Genomic DNA, 27,161 nt, shown 5'->3' with positions numbered 1-27,161 from the left:
AAAGTTTGAGAGTTGAAGAAACCAGACAGTTACTTCTGGTTTAAAATGGTTGTTTATGGTCAAAAGGAGAACAAATGTTTCGCAAACTTAATGGTAGAACAATTAAAACAGTTACAATGAAAACAAAAATTAGTTCAGTAAAATTAAGTAATCAACTTTGAAACATTTTTTAGACATTTGACATGACAATATAAACAACATAACGTGCTGCGCATTTTAATACCCCGCAGCCAAATATAGTGTAAGACTGTTGAAAGTTACTGCCCTATAATTTAGATTAGATTGTCATTGTGAAAAACTTATTATATACTGTACATATTTATATCTAAAATTACTCAGTTATATTATAACTGCACAAAGCCATTTGATCTTGAAAAAGTAGGTCAAGATCACCTGTTTTTAATAGGCTTCTGCTCCATGCCAAGATGCATCCACTGTATGAATTTGGTGCAGATATCTCAATGCTTTCTTCAGATAATGTGATTATGTCGTTGAATGGACGAACAGACGGACACACAGGCAGACAGATGGACAAACAGATGGGCAGATGACAAAACGATTACAATACCCCTTTGGTCATTTCTAGCCGAGGGGTAAAAATCAACCCTAAAGACGAAAAAAAACTGCTTATTGGAATACTTATCCTTATTATCCATCTATCCATCCATTATCATCCACTATATCTGGGGCCGGGTAACAGTCTTAGCAGGGATGCCTAGACTTCCCTCTCCCCAGACACCTCCTCCAGCTCTTCTGGGGGGACCCAGACCAGGCCAGCCAAGAGACATAGTCTCTCCAGCATGTGCTAGGTCTTCCCTGAGGTCTCCTCCTGGTGGGACATGCCCAGAACACCTCCCCAAAGAGGCGTCCAGGAGGCATCCAAAACAGATGCCTGAGCCACCTCAGCTGGCCCCTCTTGATGTGGAGGAGCAGCGGCTCTACTCTGAGCTCCTCCCTGGTGACTGAGCTCCTCACCCTATCCCCAAGGGCATGCCCAGCCACCCTACGGAGGAAACTCATTTCGACCGCTTGTATCCGGGATCTTGTCCTTTCGGTCATGACCCAAAGCTCATGACCATAGGTGAGGGTAGGAACGTAGATTGACCGCTAAATCGAGAGCTTCGCCTTTTGGCTCAGCTCCTTCTTCACCACGACAGACCAATACAACGACCACATCACTGCAGACGCTGCACCGATCCGCCTGTCAAACTCACGCTCCATCCTTCCCTCACTCGTGAACAAGACCCCAATATACTTCAACTCCTCCACTTGGGGCAAGGGCTTCCCACCGACCCGGAGAGGGCAAACCACCTTTATCCTTATTATGTAAAATTATATTTGTAGCCCAGTCCCCTGTCAGCAATGAAATGTCTGAATTCACTGTATCCAATACTTTAATCCATATCGTGTGTATAAATTTACGGCAAAGTGCAACATACAGCAAAACTGATTCATATCATATCATATATCATATCATATTTATGAATTCTATCTAATCTAATGTAATCTAATTTAAACTAATCTTATAACTTTCTGATAACAAATTTTAACCCATAAAGACCCAAACCTCCACTGGGGACCAAAACCATCTACTGATATAAAATCTTTAATACCTGTTGAACCATTAATCTTGTCAATTCATGTAAATAATTGGTGGAAAATGCAGCTTGTCATCTTTTCATGGTCATCAGATATGACTCATTTGGATGTTCAGAGGCTCTGCACTGAACATTGAAACATCTTCTAGAATCGCTGCTCCATAGGGAGTGTTAGATCTGCAGCAAAATCCAATATAGCAAAAGAAAACTGTAACTCTAGTACTAGTATTATCAATTTAGATGGCATATTGGTTTTATATTGATATGTGTATAGGTATTGTTATAACTGAGACCAAGTTATGATGAAGACCACATCAGGGAAACAAGACAAATAGAACTGAGGCCATGACTAGACAAAATTCACAGTGTGGCATTATAGGATATTCTTCAAATAATTGCACAAGGGGTAATAACCTGTGGATTTTGTAACAGAATCACCGCAGTAAATGTTTGTTTCAGCTTCAAGTGAAAGCAGGTTAGATGTGTGGTGAGTGAAAAACACTGAGAAACAGTGTTTAAACTAAGCACTGCATTGCAGAGTTTACACACTGCTGTTTGTTTCTTTTAGTCCCGCGCAGATGGTGGGCGACTTGAGTCATGGGGCTTGACTTAAATCAGACTTAAGTTACAGTTTTTAGGACTTGAAACTGACTTCACTCTCACTGATGAAGGATTTGACTTCACTTTGACTTGTTGAGATGTCAGTATTTAGTGACATCACAACCACTGCAATAGTTGATATAGAAGGAATAACAGTAGTATTAGGTAGAAGTATTACATCACGTACTTAGAAATTAATAATACACAAAATTAATTTCATTGAAAGTATGTTATATAACAAGTATAATCAGCCAAACGTAGTTAAAACATCAAAAATCAGCATTCATAGGGGAGTAAAATGGTCCTCATGTAAAAGCTGTTAATTACATTCTACCACTGTCAGTAATGTAAATGTTTTAGACCATTCAGTTTATCTGAGCTCTGTTGCAATACACAATACACAGATAAAAAAAACAAACAAACTTGTTTTCACTTTGGAGTTGTTTAAATCCATATTTGAATTTAAGAAAGCCTCTCACCTTTGCTAGTCATGTAGGCCTGTAATTGACGTTTCATCTTAGGCAGATCAACAGAAGTGGTCTACGTTCATCTGCTTTGTTTGGCCCGTACAATGACTCGGCCTTGACCTGTCTTGCTTTGCTTTTAACAGTGACTCGACCAGACTTACTTGATTTTCCCCAAAGAAACTGAAAGCGACTTGAAGGTTCAGACAGTATGACCTACACCCATCTCTGGTCACATGATCCTTAATGAACTATTTCTGATTTGGGTTGTCATATTATCACAGAAAAGAACAGTTTGTGTCAAATTGTCTCACTGCATATCAGATATTATGTATGGAGCAGGGGATTTTACATGAAATCAGCACAAGCAATTTCATTAGATCAACAGCTATAATTTCATTCATACAGGGTTTTGAGAAAAAAATCCACAGAAGAGAAAGAAAAAATCTGGATGAAACCAAACTGAGATCTTCAAAAGGCCAATCTTATAAACCACAGCATAACAGTCTAAGAAAGTAAACAGATAAAATAAGGAAAAATATGCAATTACAGTATTGCTAACATGTCAGCAGAACCAATATAGCCCGTGTGTGTTGACAAAATACATATAGTTTGCAGAACATATAGAGATAATAAATCATCAGAATACTTAATTAATCCCAGGGGGAAATTATTGGGTGTTATAAAGGTTCTGTATTTATATATTATTTACTCTTGCATTACTGTAGATTGCCAAGAAACTGAAGCTGAAGATGAATGAAGTCGATTTTTATGAGCCTTTCATGGATGAACCTTCCACCATTCCCGGAAGACCTTACACTGAGGATGAGCTTGTCGATTACATTGAAGAGCATGACAGGTGACAACTCCCCCCTGTCGGTCAAAACTGCACTATAATTTCCTCAAACATGTCTTCTCCTGAAGTCTCAATTTACATTTTTTCAGCAGTAATATAATTTTTTTAATGATTTATATCCAGGCCTACTCTGAGGAAGCTGGAGCCTCACAGCATGTATGAGATCTGGGTAAGACACAGGCTATTGTCTGGAAATAAAACCATAGATTAGATTAACTGTAATCCTCACGCAGCTTTTTTGCATTTACAGGAAGATGACATTAACGGAGAGCACATTGTTGCCTTTGCTGAGGAAGATGACCCAGGTAAATGTCTATCTTTAAATCCGCTGTATTTACGTGTAAAACTGAAATCATATTTTGAGTGACTCATGTAACATTCTTTGGTAACTGCTTCAATTCTGCTCAGATGGCTTTGAATTCCTGGAAATCCTGAAGGAGGTGGCACGCGAGAACACAAATAACCCCAACCTCAGCATCATTTGGATTGACCCAGACAGTTTCCCCCTGGTATGAAAATTCCAAAGAACAAAAAACACAATTGAAATGTTACTTTTTAGAGTTTTAAGAATACACTCTCGTTTTTCATGATAACTAGTACTGCTACCAGTGGCGACTCATCAGTGGAGGGCGCTACCCCCCCCCCCCACACACACACACACACACACACATACACACACACACACACACACACACACACACACACACAAAGATGATAGGAATCACATAAAATAATCTTAGAAAAACATGAATATTTAAATAAATGAGCAGTACATGATACAACCTGTGAGTACCACGTAAAATCTGCATTCAAGTGTGAGCAGTCAAGTGACTTGTTTTGTGTTTGCAGTGCAGAAATCTGCACCCGAGGCTCTTTTACCAAATAGACTCTCATTATAAATGACGCATGAGAAGTAGACCCCCTCCAATACAATAGATGGGAGAGCCCAAGCACCACCCACAGGAGTCAAGGTCACATCCCAAAAAAATCAAGACCTTCCTCAGAAATGCAATGTCACAAAATCGTCTAAACCAGGAGTGAACACACTTTTTTGGTTTGTGGGCTACTTTTAAAATAACAAAATGATGTACTCTGTCCGCTATATATTAATATATCTCAGCGGGTAGCTCAGTAGGTAATACTACTGACTGGTTGCTGGATAGCTCAGAGGGGATCACTAAGGTCTCAGACCACCAAGGTTGAAATCCTGGCATGAGTGGAAACACTGTACTTAGGCTAACTTTTATTTATTTTTTTTAATGCCATGTCTACTTGTTCTACCTTTGCCCCTGGCCTAAATGCATTGTCCATATTATCAGTGGAAAAGACACTTGTCAGGGTCATGTCTGACTTTAACAATAGAGTCATGGGAAATGTGCATGTTTGAAGGATAGACAGGGGAAACTGACATATAAAAAAATAAATGACTGAAAACACATACTTCATATTTTTAAATGAATTTAAATTAATATTTTTAAATAGTGGTGCATGTGCTTTGGCGTACCGTAGTGCTGATATGTGGTTATAGTGCATCTGAAAACTGACTTGCATACTGCGCCCCACCAAAAAATTATTTCACCAGCTTCCTCTAGCCATTCCTATGACATGTTAACAACTACTGCTCTGAATGTCAGGATCCGTGCCTAACTTTGTCCTACTATATCTGCATCTCATTTTCAGCTGGTTCCGTACTGGGAGAAGACTTTCCGCATCGACCTTGCTTCTCCTCAGATTGGCGTGGTTGATGTTGAGGATGTAAGAAACTATGACAAATTCCCTGCATGATAATGAACTGAAAAAGAGCTGATGTTTTTGTAGGAAGTGATGATACTCTAAACCAGTGATTCTCAACAGGGTGGGTCGTGAGTGACCCAAGAGCGGGTCACACATCTGTTTTCAGTGGGTCACAGGCCTCTGTCTGGCCAAAAAATTATGTTAAGAAACCAATCCTGTACTTTATTTTGTATGGAGCTGGGGACCATCCATTCAGACTCCCCAACAGTAGGTTGTGATAGTGTGCTGTAATGCTAATTATCACCATACATTTAGTAGCATAAAAGAAGACCCAAAATTTTTATTCAAATCATCGAAAAGGTAAGACAACAACCTGAGATGTGGTTTACCTACACTGAGGACAAAAACCTCAATGTGTTTAATGCTTGAATTAGTGACTGAATGCACTTTCAATTTTTAACTGAGTGCATTTTTTAGTTTTGGTTAAAATGTGCCTAATTTGTTGTTGAAGGGAATATTTCCGAATTTAGAATCACCACCTGCTGGTCAGTTTGGTTTGTTATTAAACTTGTCTTCTCTGTTGGCATACTGTGATATTCTGTACTATCTCAGGTTCAAAACGTATCATGTTTTCATTAAATAAATTTGAGAAGTTTAGCTTTTATCAATTTGGGTCGCAACTTGTCATTGCAGGGTGATAGCGGGTCCTGAGGCCAGACCAGTTGAGAACCACTGCTCTAAACCACTGCTAAAAGACCTGAAAGATAAATGCTGTGTCCCCTCTGGACCCAAATTTACAAAATTATGTCAAGAATTATGTCTTTTACAATATATTCATCACTTAATTTTTTATCTTTTTACACAATTATTATTGTCTTATTGTGTCTTCTATGACTGAAGTGTCTCCTCTGCATTTCACATGGCTTTTGTAAGGTCAAACATTTCTGAACAGCTCTGTGACCTGTTTTAGGTCCTGACCCTAAGTTTGAAAAAGGCAGGTCAACGTGTTGCTATAGTAACATGTTTTATAGCAATCCCATTTAGATGTTTTTTTTTTTTTTTATTACGTCAAAGGTCACAGTTGAAATTACGTGCTACATTGTTCCTTCTTTCACTGCCTGTTGCAGGCTGATAGCGTGTGGATGGAAATGGACGACGATGATGACATGCCCACAGCTGACGAACTGGAGCAGTGGATTGATGACGTCCTGTCTGGAAAGATTGACCCAGATGATGATGATGATGATGACGATGATGACGACGATGATGATGACGACGATGACGACGACGACGACGACGACGATGATGATGACGATGACGACGACGACGACGACGACGATGATGACGACGATGACGATGATGATGATGATGACGATGACGATGACGACGACGATGACGACGACGATGATGATGACGATGATGATGATGATGAATAAATGTTATGTTCCCTATGCTCTAATGGCAAAAACCTAAAGTATCAATTTTTTTTTAACATCTTGCAGCAAACAACTTCCTGTTTGCTTTCTGTATGGTTTCCTGTGAAACCACAACCGGGATAAATATAATGACATAATGGGAAGCTTTTACCATCAGTTAGGGAGGGAGATTTTTCAAGAAGCTAAGGATTTGCATCTCTAATGAGGAGCAAGTTTACAAGCTTCAATGAGTTTCTGTATATGTCCTTTGTAACTGTATTAAAAATAATGTTCACAGTGAACATGAATGATTACATGAAGTAAGTGAAATCTGACATGTACCAACACCACACAGGTCGGGGTTCACCCTTCGCTCCTTTTCTCCAATTCACTGTATTTCTGTTTCAATGACATGTTTTTTACTTCACGACGAGAAGAAACACACATTATGTACAATTTTTAAAGGGAATAAACCAGGACTCACTGGACAGTCTTAAGATTATCACAGTATTGGAAGATGATGCAATTCCAGAGAATAGAAAATAATTATGTTTTTCTTCTCTCTTATTAAAAAGTGAAAGACAAAAATGTAACAGTTTGTTGTTTTTATTGCTATTTATTATGGGTGTTATAATGGAAATGTGTGTGTGTGTGTGTGTGTGTGTGTGTGTGTGTTGATAACAAAAATGAATAAAAACACCACACATGTAGGCTGAAACAAATGAATGCTATGCTGCTTTGCTAAGCTGCTAATTAGGTCAAAATAAAATAATACATTATACGATTCTTTTTTTATTTTTACTGGTAAATGACTTTATTTTATTATTATTAGGCCCGAGCCCAGACATACATGTCGACGAGGGCCTATTAAAACCGCATGGTTCCGTTATTATTATTATTATTATTCTATGCCGCTTTGATCCCAAATTTCACCCATTCAGCGTTCACAAAAAGTCAATTTTATTTGACCAAAAATTCAAGCCCGGCGAAATTTTTTTTTATTTGAAGTTGCCAAGAAAAAATGTTGCAAAATGACTCGGTAGCGCCCCCTCAAAAATCAAAATACATTACGCGGATGGGAGCCCTCCCCAAATTTTTTTCATCATACAAACATGAAACTTGGTACACACATAGTCCATGGTCGGACAAGTAAAAAATTACATTATGGCCCCGCCCTAAACCCAACAGGAAGTCGGCCATATTGGGTGGAAGATTGGACCTCTAAAATCCCACCCCTCACACTTTCATCATCTCCTCCTAGGGTTTACATCCAATTTGGACCAAACTGGGTGAAAATCACCTACACACATGTGTGATCAAAAGTTACCATTTACATTTTTGGTCAAATGTTGGGCGTGGCTTTGATGACCTCACAACAAAGCGGCCATTTTGAGATGTATAAAATTGTGTATATCTCACACACAGATTGTCAGATTGAGTTTGTCCCAATGTAAAATTTGTGCGGAATGACAACCTGAACACGATGATATTTAATCCATATGCTTTGATCATAAAATGGCTCTCTGGCGCCCCCTAAAGTTTTTGAATGGGAGTGAAATTTTTTTTTTTGACATAGGAGAAAGAAATTTGTTACACACGTCCTTCTTGCAATACTGAACCAAAAAGCCAATGATGACACACCTCTATTTTAAATCGTGTTGCCATAACAACACAGAAACTGTGCCATTCAAATGAATGGGGTTTTGCCACATGGACACTATTGCTGAAAAAATCTTTGTGTTCCACTCATGGTACACAGACTGAAAATTACACTGTGGAAAAGTAGAATTTTCCAGCAAAAAGAATTTTCAAAATATTGAAAAATGACTTGGCCACACCCCCTCAAAATATTAAAATACATTGCGCGGATGGGAACCCACTCAAAAAAATTTCAACGTAGAAACATGAAATTTGGTGCAGACATAGCCCATGGTAAGACAAGTAAAAAATTACATTATGGCCCCGCCCTAAACCCAACAGGAAGTTGGCCATATTGGGTGGAAGTGTGGACCTGTAAAACCCCACCCCTCACACTTTCATCATCTCCTCCTAGGGTTTACATCCAATTTGGACCAAACTGGGTGAAAATCACCTACACACATGTGTGATCAAAAGTTACTATTTACATTTATGATCAAATGTTGGGCGTGGCTGTGATGACCTCACAACGAAGCGGCCATTTTTAGAAGTATAAAAGTGTGTATATCTTGAACACAGAGTGTCAGATTGAGTTGGACCCAATGTAACATTTATGCCGAATGACAACTTGAACACGATGATATGTCACTCGTATAGTTGGATCGTAAAATGGCTCTCTGACGCCCCCTACAGTTTTTGAATGGGAGTAAAAAAAAATTTTTGACATAGGAACAAGAACTTTGACACACACATCCCTCATGCCAAACTGAACCAAAAAGCCAATGAGGACGCACCCTTATTTACAATCGTGCTGCCATGACAACATCAAAACTGTGCCATAGAAATGAATGGGGTTTTTTCAGAATCCCACCCCTCATACTTTCCTCATCTCCTCCTAGGGTTTACAGCCAATTTGGACCAAACTGGGAAAAATCACCTACACACGTGTGATCAAAACTTATCACCTACATTTTTGATCAAATGTTGGGCGTGGCTGTGATGAGCTCGCGATTGAGCGTTAGTTTTAAGAAGTGTAAAACTGTGTTTGTCTCGCAGAATGTCAGATTGAGCCCATGATACAGTGTCCTCTCAATGTCCGTGTCCTCGGTGGTCGCGTGGGGAGGCGGTTGCGTGGGACGGCGAGGGCCTTAACACCACTTGCGGTTTTAATTAGGCCCGAGCCCAGACATACATGTCGGCGAGGGCCTATTAAAATCGCATGGTTCCGTTATTTTTTTTTTTATTTTACTTTCGCCACTTTGAATGCAAATTTGACCCCCTGAACATTAACGAAAAGTCAATTTTATTTGACCAAAAATTCAAGCGCGGCGAAAAATTTTTTAATTTGAAGTCGCCAAGAAAAAATATCGCAAAATGACTCGGTAGCGCCCCCTCAAAAATCAAAATACATTACGCAGATGGGAGCCCTCCCCAAATTTTTTTCATCGTACAAACTTGAAACTTGGTACAGACATAGCCCATGGTAGGACTAGTAAAAAATGACATTATGGCCCCGCCCTAAACCCAACAGGAAGTCGGCCATATTGGATGGAAGTGTGGACCTGTAAAATCCCACCCCTCATACTTTCATCATCTCCTCCTAGGGTTTACATCCAATTTGGACCAAACTGGGTGAAAATCACCTACACACATGTGTGATCAAAAGTTACTATTTACATTTTTGATCAAATGTTGGGCGTGGCTGTGATGACCTCACAATGAAGCGGCCATTTTTAGAAGTATAAAAGTGTGTATATCTCGCACAGACAGTGTCAGATTGAGTTGGACCCAATATAAAATTTGTGCGGAATGACAACTTGAACACGATGATATGTCACTCGTATAGTTGGATCGTAAAATGGCTCTCTCATGCCCCCTACAGTTTATGAATGGGAGTGAAAAAAATTTTTTGACATAGGAAAAAGAAATTTGACACACACATTCCTCATGCCAAACTGAACCAAAAAGCCAATGAGGACACATCACTATTTACAATCATGTCGCGATGACAACACCAAAACTGTGCCATTCAAATGAATGGGGTTTTTCCACAAGGATGCAATTGCTGAAAAACTCTTTGTGTTCCACTAATGGTACACAGACTGAAAATTACACTGTGGAAAAGTAGAGTTTTCCAGAAAGAAGAATTTTCAAAATTTTGAAACATGACTTGGCCACACCCCCTCAAAATATGAAAATGCATTGCGCGGATGGGAACCCACTCAAAAAAAATTTCAACGTAGAAAGTTGAAATTTGGTCCAGACATAGCCCATGGTAGGACAAGTAAAAAATTGCATTATGGCCCCGCCCTAAACCCAACAGGAAGTCGGCCATATTGGGTGGAAGTGTGGACCTCTTAAATCCTACCCCTCATACTTTCGTCATCTCCTCCTAGGGTTTACATCCAATTTGGACCAAACTGGGTGAAAATCACCTACACACGTGTGATCAAAAGTTATCACCTGCATTTTCGATCAAATGTTGGGCGTGGCTATGGTGACCTCACAAATAAGCGGCCATTTTGAGAAATATAAAAGTGTGTATATCTCGCACACAGAGTGTAAGATTGAGTTGGACCCAATGTAACATTTGTGCGGAATGACAACCTGAACACGATGATATGGAACTCATATAGTTGGATCGTAAAATACCTCTCTGATGCCCCCTACATATTTAGAATGGGAGTCAAAAAATTATTTTCACTTAGTCAAAAGAAATTTGACACACACATATCCCTCATCCCAAACTGAACCAAAAAGCCAATGAGGACATACTCCTTTTTACTATCATGTTGCCATGACAACAGCAAAAACCTGCCATTCAAATGAATGGGGTTTTGCCACAAGAATGCAACTGCTGAAAAACTTTCTGTGTTACACTAATGGTACACAGACTGAAAATTACACTGTGGAAAAGAAAACTCTTCCTTCTGAACCGTTCTTCGTCTGGCCCTTTGCCTAGAACCAATCTGCCATGGGAGACCCTACCAGGGGCAAAATGCCCCAGACAACATAGCTTCTAGGGTCATTAGGGCTCTCAAACTCCCCCATCACAATAAGGTGACGGTTCAAGGGGGAGATTTTTTTGTTTTTTTTAAGTTAGTTATGTATTTATTCAGTTAATTAATTATGTATTTATTTCATTTATTTTTTATTTAGTTCATTATGTATTTATTTATGATGTATTTATTGATTGATTGATTGATTTATTCATTCATTCATTCATTCATTTATTTATTTATGTGTGTGTTTGTTTTTTTTGTTAAAGACAAAATGCATGCGCTACACCAGGGAAACATTGATGTTAATGTTTGAGTTCGAGTGTGAGTTGTTTCTTATTGATCATCCGTGTCTTGAATAGATTTTAGCTGAAGAGAACATGCAATACCTTCATGATCACTGAAGTATGTCGGAACAACTTCCACATCTATATCAAATTTCAGAGATTTGGCATAGAAATGGTCGATTAATGTGCCTTTTTCAGTGGTGGGAGTTCTCACATGTTGTTTAAATCCATTTTATGTCATAAATGTACACAGCGTTGATGATTTCAGTATGTCGTCATTGAAATCTCCAAGGACAATTGTTGAGTCACTGTGTGAATTTAACCAAGTTATTAATTTCTTCAAATTTTCTTTAAACAGTGACATGGGATACGATGGTGGACGATAAACCACTGCAATTAAAATATTGAGGTCAACGTGTCTGTAAATTAAACATTCCAGATTGAATGTTGGTACTTGGGGGATCTGGTACTTGGTGGTATTTGCACAGTACATCCCAACTCCACTGTGCTGTTGGCTTTGGAGAGTCGTGAGCGCTAGATGTGTGTTCCCCTCATACGACAGACTATGAAGACAACTGTGGAAGTGGTATCCTTCTATGTCTACTGTGTGAGGCTGTGAATTAGCTGTCAGCCATGTTTCTGTCACAGCGATACAATCAGGCTGTAAATATTTAGTACAAGACACCAGATCGACAACATGTTTGGATAAACCCTGCACATTGATAAAAAATAAAGTTAATCCATTTGATTTTTTTGTGATGTGCGGTACAGTTTGTTCCAAGAAGGATGCCATGTTCTTTAAAGCGTCTTTGATGCTGTCATTACAAAATATAGATTTTTCATTGAAGTCTTGGATAATAAGCCCATCTAAACTTCTTACACGGCTTAAAGCCACATAAGACTGACCTGCTGCAAACACTTTTTTTAGGGACACCACAGCTTTGTCTACAGTTAGACCCTGTACTTTATGAATTGTACAGGCCCATGCCAGTGTCAGAGGAAACTAACGTCTCCTTCCACCTTTACTATTGGCTCTTTCCTCCTCAGGTTCTATTCTGGTAGATGTTTTTAAAGCGGGTGCAATGGCTTGGTGTTTCTTCCGACTTTGTGTGCCAACCTTGTTGTCATCAAATTGGACATACACAGCTTCAGGAAGGCCATTTTTGTAGTTCTCAGATATGTGAGTTACTGTCCTGCGTACACCATTGACAAGTCCATCAGTGACATCAATGTTCTTACAGAGCATAACTCGAGCATTAACTCCCAAGACTAGTTTCTCTTGGAGAGATGTGAGTTTTGCATTGCTGAGATGGCCACTAATTACTTCCATTTTCCCACTTTTTTTATTGTGGTGAAAATCTCTTGCATCTATTTCAGTAATTTCAGGGCATGTTTTCTTGAGCTGTTCCAAGTTGTGTAATAGAACCTGTTGATTGGTGGCACAAATGTAAAGACCAGAAGACTCCTCTCCAGTTTCACGGCTTTGTAGAGTCTTTATATCACTTTTAAGCATGGGTGTCCCTTTGGAGCGTGTTCTTAGTCGATTAAGTAAGTCAGCAAAAGTGGAATCTCTTTGTCTGACTACTGTCTCTAATTGAACAATTTTAAAAGTGCTCCAGATATGCCCAGGTTCTTCCATGTACAATGCTTTACCTTTCACTGGAGGTAACTGAAAGAAGTCACCGACTGCAATGACGCTAAGATTGCCAAATAATGAGTCACCCTTTTGTTTAATTTGATGCAGTCGGCAATTGACATATTTTAACATTTTATGGTGGACCATTGATATTTCATCTATTATAAGTAATTGGAGATCTGTGTATTTAACCCGTAAAGAATTAATTTTTTCTTCTCCCAATGGTGTGTATGGGAGTCTGATATCTGTTCCTATATTAAAAGCACTGTGAATAGTTGTTGCTTTGAGATTATATGCTGCCATACCTGTGGGTGCTGTGAGTAAAACACTGATGTTATCAAGATGGCGCCGCGTTGAAGCAAAGAGTCGATTGGTTTCATATTGAATGGCCCTAATTAGGTGACTTTTACCTGTTCCAGCTCCACCAGTGATGAAAACATGTAATGGTTCCGGGTTATTACCATTTACTTTTTCTAGACATCAATGACGTATTTTGTAAAAAAAATAGACAGCTGGAGCTCATTCAAAGACCTGATCAAGGCTAAACCCTCAGAACGACACATCACATTTTGTTGCTTTTCTAAATGACAAACTTCTCTGTCACTTACGGCTAAATCTGGAATGTGAGGAAAGGGTTCTTCATCATCCAGTGGGTCTTTTATGAATTCATCTTTGGATTCCAAACGCTGTACTTCCTGCTCAGGACACAGCACACACCATGCATCTTCTAATATTTCATTGGAGTCAATGTTTTTACTCATTTCCTCCAAATCTTCAGTTTCAATGTCATATTGTGAGCGGTTTGAATGTACAATTGACAAAACTGAGACTGTTTTATTGCCAAGTGTCACTTTACCTTCTTTGTAAAACTGCTCATAAGATGCATAAGATGAAGGTTTGAGGTCTTCATCAACACGGTCTGGAAAAAACAACTGAAGTACACTTTTGAAATATAACTCAGGATTTTTTTGTCTCAGAAAAGCGTGCATATCGAATAACTGCAGGTTTGGTTCTTGTTCTTTTTACTATATAACCAAATGATTCTTGTAATTTAATGGTATTTTTGGATTTCTTCTCTGTTTGACCTAAAATGCGATAGTCTGATGCAAATTTGGCTATACACATATCATTAAAAGTGTTATCCTTAGGTCTGTTTTTGTATCGGTCAACAAGACCAGTCATCCAAATGTTTGTGGTGCCTGGTTTGTTTAGTTCACTAATAGGTTTTGTTAGTTTAAAGATAGTATCACCGGTTGGGATAAACACAACTTTTCTGGAACATTCCTTCAGATGCATGTTTGTAATTCTGTACACTGCTTCCTGCGCAGAAACGTCACGGCTATGGAGGTAGACTTGACCCACTTTTTTCATTGCCTCTTTAGCATCAGAGTTGCCGTCTTTAGTTGCCTCTTTATGAGCCTGGCTCAACAACAAACCCATTTCTCTCTCAGATTTGGACATATAGCTTACAATATAAACTATACAAGCAAACACATCAACAACATACTGGATGTCCATGTTGGCATTCCAACACTTTAACAAGTATTTGTTGTATGGATTGATCCAAACCTCATTAACATTTCTTTTTAAAATGATTTGAGTTTTTCGTTCTAGACCTTTGTATGCTTTCTCATAGATTTCTTGGTTGATACCAACACTTTTAAACAACTGATCTATCGAAGTACATGGATTATTTTCATCCAGAAGGGCTTTTTTAACAGCTGTCATGATTTTCTGTGCTTGCTCAGGTTTCATGAAGTTTTGTTGATTCTGAGAGCATTTGCACTGGACATCGTCCTTTGTTGTTTCTTCTTGTTTTTTGTTGTCCCGAGCTACATCACATTTTGGGCATTTGGGTTTTGTCTGTACATAGCTGAGGAATGTCCGAGCAGATACTGGCCGTGGAAAATTGAAATGACAAACTGTTTTCTTTTTCTTACATGTTTTAGAATGCCGTTTAGAATGTTGTTGTACTGTGGACACAATATCTGCTAATTCCTCAGCGTCTGAAGGTATTTCACATGTAATGTACTTGTCGACAAAATCTACTACTTCTTTATCTGTGTTTTCACCGATTACAGGCGACTCCACCCAAATGAGAGAGTGCACATGGGGGCTCCCACACTGTTGAAACTCTATCCGGTAAAAGTAATCTTTAACCTTCCCAATTGGATGGACTAGGGACATTATCACAAATTTCAGGAAAATGTGCCAGCGGTAATCAAAAAATCGTGCAGCTGTAACTGGATTATTCCTTAAAAGTTCACATCGCTCTGCATACTCTAAACTTTCTGCAGTTTGTGTTCTTCCAGCCTGCTTCAAAATTGTTGTTAAAAGTGTACCCCATCTTAAGTCAGCTGATGAGAAGCTACAAAAGAACGTGGGTTTCCCCAGGTTTCGCACACATGCTAATAAATCTTTTTGTGCTCCCTGCCAAAAGGCTGGAGTTCCTCTAATAGGACGTAAGAAGCGGTAGCCATCATCTGACTGCACAACATCCTTCAAGGATTCAGTGTGATCCTGTGCGTCATTTTGGCCTTTTGCATTTGTGTGTTCTTTTACTTAATGCAGTTGACACTTGCTGAACAACTTGCTGAACTTCAGACATGTATTGTGCAAAAAATATATATTCTACACTTTTTGCAAATCTACCATCTGCATGGAGAATCCTGTTGTTAAAATAGCGTGCTAATGTTAACTCATGCCGTCTGGGCGTGTGATAAGTATTATTTCCAAGTGGGAAAAGGTCTGGAAATGACTTTGCTTCATTGTCAACATCAGACAACATCCTCACTGGATTGTTTCCTTCAGCAGGAGCTAGATTTACAATATCTTCAAAATATTGATCTAAGGCTTCCTGCCCATGATCCATGGGCATTGCACATGTGTCTTGATAGATGCAGTGCTGCTGCCGATCATGGACAGTTTCATCTTCTGCATTTTCGAGGTCTTCACTTTCTTCCACAACACACACATTTGGATCTTCTGCTTGTTTCTCCGGCTCCTTTTCAAACTCATTTATCCATTCTGTATTAAATCCTACATCTTTGTAATATTTATTGTCTTCTTTTAAATATTTCAGAGCTTCTTGCAGGTGCATTGTGTCTACAAAGTGATATTCATAGTGACCTTTATATGACAATTTCCGCTTCAATTTCACACGTAAGAGACAACCTTCCATGTTTGAACGCGGCAGCAAGTTAGGAGTCTGAGAAACTCTTGAAGGAACACAAGTAATTGGACCGTGGACTGCCCTTTGGCTACCCTTAGGCAATGCTAACATTTTCATAAATGGGATGTTGAGTGCAATCAAATATTTTTCTAAATGATTCAAACAGGTCAGTACCAGAGGAATCGGGTCAAGTTGTAATTTGTTGCCCCACCATTCCGATGGGATCAGACATCTTTGAATCTTAGAATCACAAACATTGCAAATCCACAGCTCCCCTCTGGATTCTTTTAACAGACAGGAAGTACTATAGTCTGAGTTACATTTATGCAAGTATTTATCAGAAACACACTTCTCTGCAATTGTAGCTGCTTCACGTCGGTAATTCTGTTTTTTACACTGTACAACAGATTTTTTAAATAGCAATCGAAAACATACACAACATATAAATTCAGGGCCGTTGTTGACTTTATTTAAAAACTCATTCAATACAAAATTAAATTGCTCTGCCTTTAGTTTGATCTGTTTTTTGTTGAGCTTTTTCTTTGCTATAACTTTAGTTCGATATTCACTATCTTTATGATATTTTTCTTTACTCACAACTTTTAATTTCTGTCTAAGTTCTGGATTTATTTTATACCTATGAATACTTTGTGATTTTACATTATTTTGATGTGTAGGATTGTTTTTGTATTTTTCTACACTGTATGTTTTTACATTCTCTTTGTGAACTGGATCTGTTTTGTACTTTTCAACACTGTATGTTTTTACATTTTCTTTATATACAGGATCAGTTTTGTATTTTTCTATATTGTATGCTTTTACTTTCTGTTTATACACAGGATCAGTTTCATATTTTTCTATATTGTATGTTTTTACTTTCTCTCTATATACAGGATCAGTTTTGTATTTTTCTATATTGTATGCTTTTACTTTCTGTTTATACACAGGATCAGTTTCATATTTTTCTATATTGTATGCTTTGACTTTATTTTTATATATTACATTAGTTTTGTACTTTTCAGTACCTTTAGCAATTTGTTGTAACCTATATTCATCTAGCTGATGGTATTTTTTCATGGCATATTCTTTCCATTTCTTTTTACGCAACAGATGTGAACCTTGGGCTTTTTTCTTCTTCATGTACTTTGACATGACTGCTACACATTTGTTTTTGCTTTCTGGAATACCTGTTTTAACAGTAAAAGAATTATAAAGGCTCATATCTACATTCTTAGTTTTGGACCTAAAATTATATCCACGTGAATCAGTAATTTGGCAATTTTTATAACAGACATTAAGTTCACCTTGCTTGACACATACAACATTTTCATAGTGAACACCCCTGTTTTCAAGATAAATATATTGTTTAGACAGTTGCTTTTTGTTACATTTGAACCTCAGCCATTTGCCTTGATAAAAAGTATAAATGTCTACTCCTAAATAATTAGCTGTGGCATGTATTTCGACGTCCGTCGCCCAGGTGTTTACTTTCCACACATTTTGTTGTTTAATATACTCTGCCACAGACAAATGCTGATGGTTTTCATGTAAAAGGCTGTGACACATCTCAGGGTTGTTTTCCAATTCTTTAACTGCAGCTAGTCGGATTTTTCTGTGATGTTTCTGTGTGCCACTAACTGCTTGACACAGAGCACGATAAAAACAGTTACCATCAGCTACTATGCTTTCATTGTAACAAGGTACTCCAGCATTACCTGTAGTTTTGGAGTTTTGGGACATTTTGTATAATCAACATTGAGGTGTGTACAAATAGATTTGCACACATCCTCACCCAATGGCATAAACTGCACAGCCTGTTTGTCTATGCCGACATATGTCACTTCAGTTGTGTCATATGTCTTGGCAATCTTTACAACACAATTACCTTGAAAACAACGAGGTTTTGTTTCTGCTTTAGTGTAAGCTCTCCTACGTTTGTTATCTATGTTTTGTTTTTTGGATACGTCTGTTCTGCATTTTAGACTTTTCTTTCTAAAATCTTCACAGATAGGCTTTGCATCTTCAGGTTTAACATAAGGCTCAGAAGAGTTGATAACTGATTCTGAGAATGAAATTGCCTTAATCTCCTGTTGTTCTAAGATAGGCTCTTCAAAAATAGAACTATTTATGGACGAGCTTTCCTCAACTTCCAATTCAGCTGGAGTTGGAACAGGAGGCATATGTTCACCTTTTAATGCTATTGACACTGGATTAAGTTCAAAGTCAGTGTTGTACGCATTGAGCCCAGCTGTGAGTTTGATTAAGTGGCTATGTAAGTCTGAAATGGTATTGAGAAACACAACAACACTTGTCCCCTCCCCATCAACCATCCCAGATTGACTACGTGCATGGGAATCTACTACAGCATACAGGTTTTGTTTACTAATAATAGCACATGTGTTTGAAGCTGTAGTAAAAAGGCATGTGTTGTCTGTTGCTAAATGTTTTTCCAGAGCTTGTTTTAATGTAAGATAGCCACATTGTAATTCATTTTCATCTGTTACAGATCGCAGACGTCCCATTTCTACACCTATTTTTAGGCCAAAGGTCCGTATAAATTTTCTTCAGGGTCAAAATCAAAAGACCCCAAATACTGAGCCAAATTGTTAATTTTAGGTTTGATCTTTAGATAGAGCCTATCACCTTCCAGTAAAGCCATATTTAAATCCTCCTGTGTCCACGAATGAACATTACGCACATGCATATGTCGAACTAAAGCTGCCATAGCAATAGCCATGCACTGCCTTCCCCTACTGTCTGAACTGAACAGCTCGTTCCCCTGGTGGAATGACCCCATGATAGTCCTACCTTTGCTGTCTTCATGCAGAGTCCTCATTGTTGGTCTGGGGTTGGCCTCCACAGTGTCAGTTCTCATTGGTCTGGTCCTCATTGGTCTGGGTTTGGCCTCCACAGCGTCAATCCTCATTGTTGTTCTGGGTTTGGCCTCCACAGTGTCAGTCCTCATTGTTGTTCTGGGTTTGGCCTCCACAGCGTCAGTCCTCATTATTGTTCTGGGTTTGGCCTCCACAGCGTCAGTCCTCATTGTTGTTCTGGGTTTGGCCTCCACAGCGTCAGTCCTCATTGTTGTTCTGGGTTTGGCCTCCACAGTGTCAGTCCTGGTTGTTCTGGGTTTGGCCTCCACAGCGTCAGTCCTGGTTGTTCTTGGTTTGGCCTCCACAGTGTCAGTCCTGGTTGTTCTTGGTTTGGCCTCCACAGTGTCAGTCCTGGTTGTTCTGGGTTTGGCCTCCACAGTGTCAGTCCTGGTTGTTCTGGGTTTGGCCTCCACAGCGTCAGTCCTGGTTGTTCTTGGTTTGGCCTCCACAGTGTCAGTCCTGGTTGTTCTGGGTTTGGCCTCCACAGCGTCAGTCCTGGTTGTTCTTGGTTTGGCCTCCACAGTGTCAGTCCTGGTTGTTCTGGGTTTGGCCTCCACAGTGTCAGTCCTGGTTGTTCTGGGTTTGGCCTCCACAGCGTCAATCCTGGTTGTTCTGGGTTTGGCCTCCACAGCATCAGTCCAGGTTGGTCTGGGTTTGGCTTCCACAGTGTCAGTCCTGGTTGTTCTTGGTTTGGCCTCCACAGCATCAGTCCTGGTGTTTCTGGGTTTGGCCTCCGCAGCATCAGTTCTGGTTGGTCTGGGTTTGGCCTCCACAGCGTCAGTCTTCATTGTTGGTCTGGGGTTGGCCTCCACAGCATCAGTCCTCATTGTTGGTCTGGGGTTGGCCTCCACAGCGTCAGTCCTCATTGGCCTGGTCCTCATTGGTCTGGGGATGGCCCCCACAGCATCATTCCTGGTTGTTCTGGCCTTGGCCTCCACAGCATCCTCCACATCCACAATGGGAGCCTCCAAGTCTACAACGGGAGCCTCCGCATCCACAACGGGAGCCTCCACGTCCACAACAGGAGCCTCCAAGTCCACAACAGGAGCCTCCATGTCCCCAACAGGAGCCTCCAAGTCCACAACAGGAGCCTCCAAGTCCACAACAGGAGCCTCCAAGTCCACAACGGGAGCCTCCAAGTCTACAACGGGAGCCTCTGCATCCACAACAGGAGCCTCCAAGTCCACAACGGGAGCCTCCAAGTCCACAACGGCAGCCGCTACGTCCAAAACAGCAACTGGTGCCTTTTCCTGGAGAGTACAAAGAACAATAGTCTTTAATTATAACATCATATATCCAGTTATAACACTTTTCCCTGAAAACCAACAATTTCACATTATATTATCACTTCAGGACTACCAATGAACTCAAACATGCTTACCTTCTTCTTCTCTGTCAAAGTTGCTCTGGGCTTCTTCACAGTTTCTTCAGTTTCATCTGTGTCCAAAACAGCAAAACGACCAGAGGACACAGCAGTAGGCAAAACCTAAATAATACACACAAAATCAGTAAATCAGCAAATCCAAATTAAAAAAGACAAAAAAATCAATTTCACAGGGAGCTACTGGTATTCAGCAAACCAAAGGTGATCATGGAGAGGGCATGAACCATAGAAAAAGGGCAAAAACCCAGGTACCCACTTGGTTCGACAAATTTAAAAACCTTTACTTCATGAGGGCTTCATGAAATAAAAGCTTTTCAAATTTTTTGAGCTGAGTCAGTGCCTGGGTTTTTGTCTTTTTTCTATCACTTTAAATGTTGTTGGAGAAAAGGCTCAACATTTTGCTAAAGCATTAACATACCTGCTGCAGGCCACGCTTTCGTTGGCTGACTCCACTGGCTTGGCTTCTGGTGTCATGTGCAGTCTTCTAAAAGAAACAAAGAGGATATGAAGTTATATTTCTATGTCTATATAGACTTTCATTTGCCCAGATCATGAAAGTGGAAAATCTTTCCCTGAACAGAGGTGGTGGTCTGACACACTACAGATCAAAAACCTACAACCCCATTTTAAATAACATTCCCAAACAGTGTTCAATTAACGACCTTCCACACCTGGACTCACCTGAAACCAATCAAACCCCCCCTGAAAGAATTTGGACAGTGACCCACCCATCTGGTCAACAACCCTGAAACTCACACACAATACCCACTAACGACCCTACCCCCAGGGTTACACCCTCCTTCAGCCCTAACCCTTAGATGGGATTAACACCTACACAGACCACTCCCCCTGCAGGTTTAGAACTCCAGTTTCCTCCACCAGTTATTAAAACTGAAGAAAACTCTATTTTTATGTCAATAATAAACAGTATCAAATACAAAATAAAATTCTACTTCAACATTCTTACCTTTGAGCCACGCCCAACAGATGTCCATCCTCCGTCTGATGGAGCAGGTCACTGGACAGCCTTTGGTGAAGGACGAATTGGAACCAAATCTGGAAACTCTGGCAAGGGTTTGGGGGGTGGTGAAAGGACCTTCCTAGGAGGAGACGTGGACGCCCTGGTGCTCACCATCTCGTCCTTCGCAGCCTTGGATATCAAGTCAGCCAAGACTTGCATGCCCTCGGGTACGCTGAGGTGGACCTGAAATGACAAAAGCTATGCATTTAGTGATATGTACTAAAAACAAAGAGATATAACATGTTGCAGAAACACAAACTCTCTTTTTACTTACACCATCCCAGACCCACAGTCCAAGGTCGTTCATGGGGAACTTGTAAATGCAGGAGACGTACCGCAACCCTGTGAAAAGTAGACAAGATTTAAGAAAACAACACTCTTCAACAACAAAAACTTATACAATGCTAAATATATCTGTGTAGATTCTCATTTGCCCAGGTCATCATTCTTCTTGGTTGTTGTTCTTGGTTCAACAGGACTGGTTTAGCTCATTTAAAAACTTTGGACTGTCATCGAAGAGACTTAATTTTCAAAACAGTTAAACCAGTCCAGTTGAACTGAGAACAACAACCAAGAAGAATGCTAAATATAGTTTTCCATACCTTTAGCTTCTGCCACTCTTCGGTATTCCTGACGAAACTGGTTCTGCACAGCTTCAGAGATAGTGTGACGAGTCGGGAAGTCAACAACACATGCCTTAAAATAAAGCAAATATAAGTAAATCTGTACAAATATAACATATTGAAATAGGCTTATACAGTTCTTCTTTTAATGCCACAGTATATACATACCTTCTTCCAGCGTCGGACTACAGTCGACAGGAGACAATCAAAGTCTTGACCAGCTTGAGTCACAGTCTTCTTGTCGGCATCATTTCTGGTAGCGAGGACCACACACATGGACACCTGGCGATTGACTTGGAGATTCTGGACCTCCAACTCCAGCTCACGCGCAGTGGCCCCAGGGGAAGAGGAAAACCCAAAGGAATACGGACCCAGTGGTCTGACGACAACGTCTCTCTCCACAAAGGACCGGAGATGGGAATCACCAACAACCAAGACCAACTAACAGAAACAGACAGGCTTTTGTTAAGTTTCAAATCGTACATAACATACTTCGTTGTATATTTATGCTCAGCTGAGTAGGTACATTTACAAACGTAAATCAAAGATAAACTCACCTCCTTATTGGTGGACTCCTGGGGAATGAAGATCTTATGCTGCTTCCCACTGTACCATGACCTTGGCCAAGGGAACACTGGTGGACGTCTCCCAGACCCAATCGGACCTTCTGTTTAAGGAGGCAATATGAACATGCTATTATTACCATTTCTAACATATATTGCATGGCAGCAGCCGCTCCTTGGTGTGTGTGTGTGAATGGGTAAATGCGAGGATCTGTAAAGCGCTTTGGGCACCAAGTGTGAAAAAATGCTATAGGTGCAGTGTTTACCATTACTGATATGCCTATTTCTTGGAAAAAGAATTTATACATGGGCAAAATAACTTACTGCTCTTCTTCCAGATCCCTCCTGGACAGGAAGCCATAGCCTCAGCCATGCGAAGCTTAGCAGCAGCAGACCTCTTGTTGAACGGCATCTAGAAAGATATAAGACATTAAAGCTATACCGTATGATGTGGCATTTTTACACTTTTCTTTTGTCATGTTAAAATGCTCCTAATAAGTGTGTGTCAAACTAAAATGTAAAAGAAATCCACCAGGTATTGAAACTCAAAAATGTTTAATTCTCATATATTTCCAATAAAAGTCTAACCAAACATTTTAGTCGGTCCAAATGAAATAATTGGCCAAACCTGACTGAGCCTCCTGTCAATCATCCATTACGGCCGTCCAGCATCTGATCCATTATCGCCGCCTCACATCCAATATGTGTACCACTGAATCTGACGCTTCACTGGCGCTGCTTCTCCTGTCACTGACCACAGTCTACTGTCTAGGATGTGTTTGGATAGAACTGACATGCACATGTGGAAGGGAATAAACGGATTTATGAACAGAAACAACAACTGAGGGGCACAAACGGGAGTCTGATGAATGAAGGATGGAGATAAAAGTCCGGAAGTCAGCTGTACTGGACTGAACAGGTCTGCATAAAGCTCAGCTTTTATGACAGTGGGACTCATACAGGTACATGTACATGGTGTCACACAATGTATGATGATGTAGGATGATAATTGTATGGACTATGAAACCTCAAATGTCCACGGAAAATTCGCAGAGGCCGCGCGTTCACAGTGCGCGCGCCCATCCCCTGGGCACTACAGTGAAGACACTGACCCAGTACTGCACAGACCAGGTCTACTGATAGAACAGGAGCCGCAGGCCCGCGGCAGGTGGATGATGCATCTGATTACTGAGGGAGGGGTCCGCGGACACGCCAAAACGGACCAGACCTCCACCTCTGCTTCCTCCTCTGTTTCCATCGCGCATCAGGAGAGGAGGAGAGAGGAGGAGGAGCCTCAGAGCTCAGGCAGAGGGAAGGGGGCGGGGCTTTGGAGGGAGGCGGGTTGTTCATGTTCAAACTTTTACTAAGTGCTGTGAGAAATACCACATCGGTAGGTATAGCTTTAAAAAAAAAAAAAAAAAGCTCAAAAGACTTTCAAAAGGATTTCAGGTATAAAGGAACATACACTGTGATATAAATAACCTTTGTAAATTTAAAAAAAAAATGCTACATAAGGATTAAACTCTTTAACTTATGTTTCAAATCATCTCTCAAAAACTATAATGGGTCAGATGAAGGGACAGTGAAGATGTATGATAAAAATCAAAGTTACTAGAATTTACTGCATGGACTAATTTTTTACTTTGCAATTTGTATTTTTTGAAACTGTTTTCCAATTTTCAACTGATTCAGTAGAAAAAAGTTACAACTAATAGAACAAAATACACTTTTAAATCTACCACCTAGACACCTCTTGGAACTGACTTTTTACCATATTTTCACAATACCATTACTTTGTTAAAAAAAAAAAAGAAAAGTGACATGTTTTTATTGTATTTGTTACTTGTGTTCATTCATATTATTAGTGTACTAAACAGATATTCACACATTGTTTGTAGAAATGGCATATTTTCAACATTTTGATGGCCAAAAAACGAAACCTCCTATCTGAAAAATGCACTGTTTGACAAATTTTTAAGTATCTGTTTTTTTCATGCACAAAGTGCTGTGTAAAAAGTAATATAGCCCAACAGCAATACATTATTTATTGGGTTTCATTACCAAGTATCATTCGGCAAGAAAACAGGCAGTTTCGTTTAATTTTCTCGACAAAGTACATTTTTCAGATAGGAGGTTTTGTTTTTTGGCCATCGATTTATCATTACATAGTTCTATTTTGGGATGGTTGCTCAATGAAAAAAAAAAAAAAATGACTAAAAGATTTTTTTTAATTAACTTTTAATGTTTTTTAATGAAACTTCCAAAAACTGTAGATATTTGGGCATACTTTTAGACACCTTAACCACTTTTAAGAAGACTAGAAAGAAAATGTGTATATTTGATGTCCATTTGTGTTGCTCCATAAGAGAGCATTTTCTTTTTCAAATTTTCACATTAAAAAATAAAGTTGGGCAAATCACCACCTTTACCAGGTTAAAGTACTTACTAATACCTACAGAAATATGTAGAATAGAGTGTTTTTTAGTTTAAGAGTTACAGCCCATTTAACAGCAAAACTGTAGCTATATAATTGCTTAATCTGACCCTAATGCAAAATAATCAACTTACCTTGGCAGAAGAACAACAAGTTGAAGCCTCAAAAGTCGTCTTCTCCAAAAAAAGGAACTCGAACAAAAATCTACCAAACTTTGAGAAAAATTCTTCCTCACAGCAGGCAGGAGTCTTCTGAATGACCAGCGACCAAACAAAAGACACATTACCTGGTTCACGCTGACTTTTAAACTCCTGTGTCCAGATAGCCCCACCCACTTAATGGAGACTCGTTTATTATGGGCGGGTACTGCCTACCTGGGATTGTATGGCAAAACTCAAAGTTCTTTAAAAACAAAACACATTAAAATGAAGTAAAATAAATGTCTCCCAAGTGAAATAAATGTAATAATTTTGAAATAAAAGCTGTGTAACATATGTGTAGCAATAGTAAGCCAAATTATTATAAGAATAGAGCGTTGGTCTATAGATTAATTCAGTTACAGATTTATAGTTGAAGATGCCTGCATCTGACTATTAACCCTTAAACTTAAATTAACCCAAACAATAACTTGGAAACTTTGCAAAGGTGATGGAACTTTTTGACGGGACAGTGAACCCGAAAATGAAAATATACAGTACACAAGCACAACTGAGGCAGAAGATTTATACACACATAAAGAATTTATTGACTAACTAAGACATACAAATAACACAAAGACAAGAGACAAATATGATAAAAGGGAGCAGGAGATTACGGACAGGAAGAAAGTGGACTAAATTGGCCTATGGTTATATTCAAGATATTATCACGTTAGTGAGGTTAAGGTGAGGTAAACCTACTTAAATTGGAATAACGCCAACTCAGATAAGCCGGGAGTAAGTTTTCTTACAGGTTGTCGGTCTCTGAAGGATGCGGGTCTTGGCTTTGTGGGAGGATCCAACATGGCTGGAGTGGCCCGGCAGCGATGTGGACAGGAACAGCTGGAACGGCTGGACGCAGTCTGGACGGCGGATGGAGGATGGGGTGATGATGTCTCTGACAGTTCGAAGCAGCAGCTGATGTTGGCACGGCCCGAGCAGAGGAGGCACGAGGGCACAAGGGCACGAGCAGGACCAACGAAGGGAGAGGAGACTCACGAGGTTAAAGAGCACAGACTCCGAAGAGTACAGCACGAAGCATGAGCAAGGAGCAAAAGGCAGGAAGAGCAGGAAAAAGACAACAAGCTCACAAAGTGTAAAAAGCACACAAAAAGCTCCCCAGAGAAGTTGGGTCTTCTTCCTTTATAGTTTGGCCAGGGGCCAACCCATCCCGTCCTCCTCGTGCATATTGATGAGTTACTGATCTCTTTGGGCCGTGCCTTCCTTTGTCCGTTTTGGGCGCGAATCCACTTCCTTTCGCCGGTCATTTACATATTTCAGAGTATCACCTCCCCCCCCCCCCCCCCCCCCCTTAGGAGAGGGAGAGAGGACCTCATGTAGACTTGTAAGAAAACTTCTCCCAACCTTTAATAAGATCCTTAAATAAGATCCTTAAACTTTATACATCACCTGTAACCTCACTCAGCCTTAATAAACTAAGCACCATTATTTAGACATGCTATAAACAGTAATATTCTTACTTTCAACATGAACACAAATAGGACACATGTATATGAACCCACAGGTCAGGCAAATGGCTTGGGCATAGATATACATGAAAGAGGTACCCTGCAGAGTAAAATCAACATTAACACATTTCTGTGAAACTAGTAATCATGGCAAAAGATACGGATTTTGTAAATCAGTCTTTTGTCCCTAGGATGCCT

General features: G+C 39.8%; 1 protein-coding gene across 2 annotated transcripts in view; it reads left to right on the top strand.

Moving 5' to 3' along the window:
- The window catches only part of casq1b (calsequestrin 1b), a 43,470-nt gene extending 36,200 nt beyond the window's left edge, over window positions 1-7,270 (top strand). The window contains exons 6-12 of one of the 2 annotated variants that reach the window (XM_030161604.1): window positions 3,391-3,521; window positions 3,642-3,687; window positions 3,769-3,823; window positions 3,927-4,027; window positions 5,199-5,273; window positions 6,380-6,529; window positions 6,611-7,270. In XM_030161604.1, the coding sequence (XP_030017464.1) occupies window positions 3,391-3,521; window positions 3,642-3,687; window positions 3,769-3,823; window positions 3,927-4,027; window positions 5,199-5,273; window positions 6,380-6,529; window positions 6,611-6,688 (636 nt within the window). In that variant the 3' untranslated portion in view covers window positions 6,689-7,270. Of the gene's footprint in view, window positions 1-3,390; window positions 3,522-3,641; window positions 3,688-3,768; window positions 3,824-3,926; window positions 4,028-5,198; window positions 5,274-6,379 lie in introns of both variants that reach the window. The other variant, XM_030161603.1, reaches the window with a different exon arrangement.
- The last annotated feature ends 19,891 nt before the right edge of the window (window positions 7,271-27,161 follow it).

The sequence above is a fragment of the Sphaeramia orbicularis genome, chromosome 18 (genome assembly GCF_902148855.1).
Source record: "Sphaeramia orbicularis chromosome 18, fSphaOr1.1, whole genome shotgun sequence".
NCBI lineage: Eukaryota > Metazoa > Chordata > Actinopteri > Kurtiformes > Apogonidae > Sphaeramia > Sphaeramia orbicularis.
The sequence above is the reverse complement of the archived record's forward strand: the minus strand, read 5'-3'. Positions and strand labels throughout refer to the sequence as shown.